This window comes from Gadus morhua, chromosome 1 (genome assembly GCF_902167405.1).
Source record: "Gadus morhua chromosome 1, gadMor3.0, whole genome shotgun sequence".
In the NCBI taxonomy this organism is placed as follows: domain Eukaryota; kingdom Metazoa; phylum Chordata; class Actinopteri; order Gadiformes; family Gadidae; genus Gadus; species Gadus morhua.
In genome coordinates this window covers 13,208,752-13,216,314 of record NC_044048.1, presented here as the reverse complement: position 1 = coordinate 13,216,314, position 7,563 = coordinate 13,208,752, and the positions used below count along the sequence as shown (strand labels likewise).

General features: G+C 42.0%; 1 protein-coding gene across 2 annotated transcripts; it reads left to right on the top strand.

Moving 5' to 3' along the window:
• ggt7 (gamma-glutamyltransferase 7) lies at positions 1–7,562 on the top strand. Of its 2 annotated transcripts, none has more exons than XM_030361413.1 (16): positions 1–186; positions 531–946; positions 1,076–1,302; positions 1,438–1,589; positions 1,679–1,796; positions 2,885–2,952; positions 3,421–3,494; positions 3,655–3,848; positions 4,180–4,267; positions 4,389–4,516; positions 4,829–4,917; positions 5,026–5,178; positions 5,313–5,427; positions 5,528–5,665; positions 5,777–5,876; positions 6,018–7,562. In XM_030361413.1, exons 2-16 carry the CDS (start codon positions 733–735, stop codon positions 6,191–6,193), a joined length of 2,034 nt encoding a protein of 677 aa, XP_030217273.1. In that variant the 5' UTR covers positions 1–186; positions 531–732; the 3' UTR covers positions 6,194–7,562. The 2 variants fall into 2 exon arrangements, with proteins under 2 accessions (XP_030217273.1, XP_030217282.1); XM_030361422.1 differs by having other exon boundaries at positions 39–186; positions 731–946.
• The last annotated feature ends 1 nt before the right edge of the window (position 7,563 follows it).

The following is a 7,563-nucleotide window of genomic DNA, read 5'->3' as shown; positions in this document are numbered from 1 at the left end:
TGGCCTGTATTGTAGGTTTCCACGCCTCGACAGTATGTTAGTGCGTCTTTAACGCGGTGACGTTTCCCTCCTGACGTCATGGATCCGGTAGCTTGTGATTTGTGAGGCAAATTCTCTTGAATTCACCTGCTTTACCATAATAAAAGCTGCTTTCAAGTAGTCGGAGGAGGCTTGCTTTTCGAGACGGTAAGAGCATCTGATCAATGGACAGTGTGTATCATCCCGTGATTCGAGTTGTGTTTCAAGTGGTAAATTATGTAATAGTTGTGCATTACCGAATGTCGTCTTAAAAAAAGTATCCAACGCGCACTACCCCAAATAGATTATGTCAGCTGTTCATCTGTTGAAAGAGAATGGCGTACATCCCCATTTAAATGTTTTATTTATCGCTATTCTTTTTTGCTGTCTATTTGCTATCGTGTTTCAACAGCATATCGGCGTGGCTGAATGTCATGACAAACATGCGGGCAAGAAGTGGCTTTAACGAGTCTGTTGCCTCTGCAAAATGTTCTGTTTTCGACCCTCCACAGATGTTGCACATGGATCTTCCAAACAATATGCATCATCATCATCATCCTCATCATCATCCGAGAAATCATTTAGCGTCTGGATTCAGCAGTGTCTGATCAAGAGCGGTGGCCTAAACCATTCTTTGGTGGCAAAATCATAAACCTGTAATAGCATTCCACCTTCTCATAGCAGTTGCATATTTGTATTTGTCTCAAACTAGTCATGTACAATCCGGCAGTCGAAAATGCAGGGTATCCAAGTGGACCTATAGCAGATAAAGACGCAAATCAGGAGACAACTTTAGGCAGTGCGTATTCACCGGTCGACTACATGAGCATCACAAGCTTCCCTCGGCTGCCAGAGGACGAGGTGCTCTCTGGAGATAACGCGCTCAGATCTCGCAAAGATGATGACTGCCTCAGCGACCAAGATACAGGTCAGAGCATTCCCTGCCATACATCTTTGTCTGCAATCCCCCACTATGGCAATAGTGCCATTGCATTGCTTATCATCTACGTAAATCGTTTGATTTGTTCAATTTGTAATCAAACTCATTTTTCCACAGACCCAGATGGGTTTTTGAAGTCTGCACGTCTGCAGCGTCTCCCGTCGTCGGCCTCGGACCTGGCCAGCCACGACATCTCACCCCTCCAGGAGACCACCGTGGACCCCTTAGCAGAGGGCTGTGCCTGCCAGCGGGACGGACTGACGGTCATCATCACCGCGTGTCTCACCTTTGCTACAGGGGTCACCATTGCTCTCATCATGCAGATATACTTTGGAGACCCACAGGTGTGCACCGTCTGTCTGTTTTGCTGTCCCTTGAATGTTTTATTTTGCCTTGACTCGTATCATTTGCCGGACACTTAGACACACACTCACATAACTCCCAACCACCTCCCCAACGTCCTCTGCTGCTGTTTGTAGATCTATAACCAGGGGGCAGTGGTGACTGATGTGTCCCAGTGCACATCCCTGGGCTTTGACGTCCTGGCCAGGCAGGGATCCAGTGTGGACGCGGCCATCGCCGCCGCCCTGTGTCTGGGCGTCATCCACCCACACACCTCTGGGATTGGAGGGTGAGTTCCGCCGATTGTGTTTTAGTTTGACCTGAAACGGCACAAAGCAACAGCAGTCTGACTTGGTTCTGTGTGGACGTGCCCTGCAGCGGCGGAGTGATGTTGGTCCACGACATCCGGAAGAACCAGACGCAGGTTATTGACTTCCGAGAGACTTCCCCATTGTCTCTCAGCGAGGAAATGCTGGAGGCAGGCTTCAAGCTGAAGGTAGGTTACTGCGTTCCTGTTGCTTTACTCTTGTACGTGACCACATTATCATAGAGCATGGGAAAGGACAAGTAAAACAGGATTTTGTCACAGGGAAAGAGGGAGGAGGAACGTAAATTGATCCTTGAGGATCTCTTTGGATTATACACAAGTGTCAACACCCATTATTAGCTTGCTGTGCATTGGCTCCTTGCAAACATTGTACGGTAGGGAGAAGCAAAATAATATGCCTGCCTTCATAGCCTTCATAGAAGTTGGGCTGTAGAGGACATTAACATATGTCTGGTATTTGGCATACATGGATAGGAAAATATGTAGATGAAATCATGATGATAAATATGCCATACAAGTTCAGAAGCTTACAAGTTGGATCATTTATGGTTGATTGTCTTTTCATTTTGACTTTTTAATTACCTTTAACAATGGCTGATCCGAACATATAATGAAAGATTTTGCAACAAAACAAATGGCTCCTTCGTGGATTTGATAAAGAGATCTGAGGAATGAGGACCAACTGCAAATAAAGAGGTCCAAATTACAGTATAAGGAAAGAATTCAGGAGACGTACAGGAGAACAAATCTTAAGGCATTGTGGGATGGTCTGAGAATAGAATAGAATAACAGGCCAGAATAATCAAACCAATCCATATGTTGTTTGGATAGTTACATGGATTTATCGGATGACCTGAATAGATTTTACTTGAGATTTGACAAGTTTCTTGATGTAACTGCCAAAATCACAAATCCCAGAGGGTTGCAGCCATATTGAAAATATGGTGGTTCGCCGGTTGAGCCATTAAAATTGCTAACTGTCTAGCCGGAAGCTGGGGGTGAGATATCCTGTTTCGCCTGGCCACGGGGCCTGGTAAGAAGTCATTGGAGGGCTGGTCCTGCAGCACTTGGGCAGCAAGGTTGAGTGTTTATTAAATCCTCTGCAAACGCCATGGTCACTGTACTAACTTTTACAAGTAATTTGTGATGTATTTGTGATGTGTTTGTTTGTGTATCATGCCCCAGTGAGGCATAACATGTTAAACTGAACTGTATTACAACCCTAGTCAGTGACTGTTTCCTATTGGCCCTTTTAGCCCGGCCTGCTTGTGGGCGTACCGGGCATGCTCAGTGGAATGCACGAGGCTCACCAGCTCTATGGCAGGTACTGAAACTCACTTAGGGAAGATACCTGTTGAGTGTGTGTTTGGTTCCTGTTTACAGGACCATCCATTTCTGTTTTTTCCTGTACGAAGGGGCGTCCCAAAAGGCTATTGGTTCATCTTTTTGGCCCATTTATTTTTCTTAATTTTATATTACCATGCTAAGTGCTGGGCTGAAATGGGCTCATGCTCGATAATGGTGTTGGATAAAACACGGTTGAGGGCTTCCGCAGTTGTAGTCGCTCTGTAATCAGAAGCTATGCTCAGTGAACATGCAATGTAAACCTCTCCCTGTAGTGTCAGTGTGTAATTACATTGATGCTATGCAATTATTCAGCCAGTTCCATGGCCTAAGCCTTCAAGGCAGTGAACAAACCACTCTTTCTTGCTTGTTGGCCACATTCAATATTCAAACACAAGATTCAAGTATTGTTAACCCAGTGTTACTTGAAAGACCTTTACAATTTCAGATTGCCATGGAAGGATGTCGTTACATTGGCAGCAGATGTGGCCAGAAATGGCTTCAACGTTAGCCATGATTTGGGTGTGTAGTCAATCTGTACTAACTAGTGAGCATTATTGTCCTTGCTATTTCACTTCAAATGTCCCCACTTAAACGTTATGATGAAAAGATGTATAACATGCATGTATCAAGCAGTAAAGATTTGGTTTGGCAAATTTGGACATTTTGTTTTTCTCCATAGCTGAAGCTTTAGCTGCAGTTAAGAACCAGAGCATGTCAGAAGCGTTCATGAAGATGTTCCTACCCAACGGCCAGCCTCCCATCTCAGGCTTTTTCACCCGACGGCTTGATCTGGCGGCCATCTTGGATGAGATTGCGTCGAAGGGGATCTCTGAATTCTACAGTGGAAACCTGACCCAAGAAATGGTTGCTGCTGTGAGTCTCTGCGGTAGATTTTTTTCCCCATAGAAATCGATGATTCTATTCTTATTTTTTAACGTTGTATAGGAACATCCTTTGCATCAAGACCCGCAATTACTGAAATCGAAATAGGGATTGGAATCAGAAGAAACCTCCCGATAAAATATAACCATATAGATTATGTATTATAATCTGTAAATATTGTGCAGTTGTACTAATATTGGGATACACAATTTAGTACTTTGTGTGTTTTAACATGTGGTTCAGGTTCTATATCAAATTTTTTAATGAATGACGCTAAACAGAAGACGGTGTATTCACATGTACCATGATATATTTTCAAAAGGTTCAAGCAAGGGGAGGAGTGGTGTCTGAAAATGACTTTTCAACCTACAGCACAGCTTTAAGGCAACCAGCTGAGGTCGTCTATCAAGGTAAACACCAGCTCCGATAAGATATGGAAATAAAAATCGTTGACTCATTAATTTTAAGGCGTTTCTCAATGGACTCGTATGATCTTGCCTATCATCATGCCTATTTATTCTTGTTGTGCAGGACACCAGGTAATGGCGGCCCCAGCCCCACATGCTGGCGTGGCCCTGATCACAGCTCTCAACATCCTGGAAGGCTACAACATTACTAACCAGGTGCCCAGGAATAGCACCTACCACTGGATAGCAGAGGTAACATTCTATATATTCACATGAATTATTTTTGTACAGGTAAAAACGAAATACTTTGGTCAACAGATAAGGCCAGTGAAAATCTTGTTGTGGCCTACAATGAATAATGAATGAATATCAATGTTTTGAATCACAATTTTTAAAATGTTGAATTAGACCAAATGGATGGATTCTTCAGTAAAATCAGGGCAATTACATTGATTCACTACACCAAATAAAGTATTGTTGTCTGTGATGAGAAGACTGTTGACCGATAGTGTATGTACTTGAAAACGAATTGATGACTTTTTTTTTTTCCTTGCCCTCCCCAAGTCTGTGAAAATAGCACTGGCTCTTGCAAGCGGACTTGGTGACCCCATGTACAACGGTTCAGTCTTGGAGGTAGTGTCTGAGATGCTGAGGTAGGTTCTTCTTGGTTTGATTGGTTATTCATTCATAGGTTTGACAGTAATAATCATTGGCGCATATTTAATTGATATTATCTTCATGTGGTTTGTTCTTCCTGCCAGTAAGGCCCAGGCTGCACGACTTCGGGAGATGATCAACGACACTCAGGCGTTCCCTGCTGGTCATTACACACCTTCATTTGCGTTGGAGGAAGAAGGAGTGGCGAGCCAGGTTATGGTCATGGGGCCCGACGACTTCATAGTGTCCGTCATGGGGTACTGATGAGCTTCAGTTGCTTATTTTTATCTACTTGGGTTGGGGTTTAAATGATGCCCACCCTGGAAAAAAAGAAAAACTTTATTATGCATTATTATTTGCATTTTAATGTTTTAATTCTGTTTTTGTGTAGCTCCTTGAACAAGCCATTCGGAAGTGGGATACTTACTTCTTCAGGGATCCTTTTAAATAGCCAGATCCTGGCCTTTTCCTGGCCAAATAAAACACAGACGTCGGAGCATAACCCAGTAATGTTAACATTTACGTATTTCCCTAATGAATTCACTTGACCAAACTCCTTGAGCAATCTCTAAAGTTTTGGTCCTCGATCTGCCCTGGTAACTGTAGCACAACAACATCGAGCCTGGAAAAAGGCCCATGTCCTTTCTGATGCCCACAGCTGTGAGACCTGCAGTGGGGATGTGTGGCACCTATGTAGCCCTGGGATCTTCCAATGGAGAGAGGGCCCTCAGCAGCATTACACAGGTTATACAATCACTTACAAGATTAAATAGATCAATGCCCAAGTCAAATACTATTGGCTTGTTTGATTGTGACATATTTCCTTGTATCTCCGACTGTCTTCTGATCTCATAGGTGCTGATGAATGTGCTGTCGTCCCGTAAGAACTTGAGCGACAGCTTAGCATATGGAAGACTCCACCCACAGTTACAGCCAAACACCCTTTTGGTGGACTGTGAGTATGAACTTTAAGCATGTTTGTAGAACCTCAACACACCCAATGTTTAGATTATTGGCGTTACCTCAGTCAGCAGTGACTTCTTTATTTTAACTCAAACTTTTCATCCTGAATTGTATGTATCTTCATTCAATCCAGCCGAGTTTCTGGAGGAGGATGTCTTGGTCCTACAGGCCAAAGGCCATGAGGTGAAGAGGACGGGTGTCTTGTCACTGGTGGAGGGGACCAGGAGAACCAATGATCTCATTATTGGGGTGAAGGACCCCAGGAGTGCAGATGCTTCCGCTCTCACCATGTCTATGAACATGCCCTAGCCATATCCTTTCAATGGAGATGGAGGATGTTTTCAAATGCTACAAAGATAGGTTTACCTTAGCAAAAATGCACGTTTAAAGGTTTTCATGCCGGGAATTTAATTATTCCTGGGCTAGGGGCCTAGAAGGAGGTGAAATGATGGCTAGTCGATGAGCAAATAAAGACATCTCCTTTTTTAGAAGACGAATCAAGGCTACTGATCAGTAATTTTTTTATTTTGTCGATATTTCCGCAATCAAACAATATCAAGGGATGTTAGCGGAAACCTTTGTCTCTACATACTGCTTGATGGTCCTAGGTCACATTAACCCACCGTAGAACTTAATTTTTCTGGGTTATATAGTGCAACTCATAACACTGACCGACACAGCCATTTTCCATTGTGTATTCGTCAACAATGAAATGAAACGTTCGTCGCCATTTGAAAGAAAGGGTAGCGCCACGGTTGAATTGGAATTTAATTTCCAACTGCAGCTTCGATGCAAGATGTGACGCGTGTCAAACTATTTTAAATCACCGACATACACTAAACCCTTTTCTAGCATGTGTTCTTTCCAAGACATTGTTTCAGAATTAATAAATGACAAACGAAAGTATCCAATTTTGGTTTGGCATTGAACACAGACCATCGGTTGGGTTATTTATTTTTATGTATTCTTGTATAGCACAAGAGAAGTAAAATCAAACAAAGTTTAAAATGTATCAAATAAATTATACAAATACTCGATAATTGTTGGATGCTACACATGCTTTGAATGTGGACTGTACCTTTTTAGTGAGCGCAATCAGAACTTCCTTTGGACCACTTTACTATTTATGTTATGGATAGGATCAAATCGATAAAATGTTTTGATGTAGTTGGGGGAGGTGGTTTCTTATTAGCAGTTGTAAAATAAATGCATTTAAATGTTTTTAAGAAAAACTACTGTGCATGGTTTCATTCACTTTAAATGTTTTGTTTTATGTTTTTATAAGAAATACATAGTTGTGCGTGCAAATGAGCATCTTTATTTTACGAATGATCAGGTTACAATTTTTGTTAATTAGTTAAACTTTTTTTTTTTCATTTTGCCATGTAATTACAATAAATATTGTCTTGTATTGCACACAATTGGTAATATAATTCCTGCAATGTAAAGTTAACTTCCAGAAATATCAATACTGGCTTTCTGACAACACACCCATAGTTGTTTTTGTGAATGGTGCTTGTTGCACATAATCTGTTGTTTCTTGTTGCCTTCACTTTACGATAAGTTGTCTTAAAATACCTATTTGCACATGCAGCTCATGTTTGCATTATTTATTATTCTTGTATTTGATTTTGATCAAAAGCAAGCTTATGCCCAAAAATAAAATGTTTGCACAAAGG

What these genes read in the sequence shown, in the direction of transcription:
- ggt7 (XM_030361413.1), top strand. Translation starts at nt 733, where the DNA reads ATGTACAATCCGGCAGTCGAAAATGCAGGGTATCCAAGTGGACCTATA. An exon ending in GTAGTGTCTGAGATGCTGAG is followed by an intron (nt 4,918 to 5,025) that starts GTAGGTTCTTCT and finishes TCTTCCTGCCAG; the next exon opens with TAAGGCCCAGGCTGCACGAC. An exon ending in CCCTCAGCAGCATTACACAG is followed by an intron (nt 5,666 to 5,776) that starts GTTATACAATCA and finishes CTGATCTCATAG; the next exon opens with GTGCTGATGAATGTGCTGTC.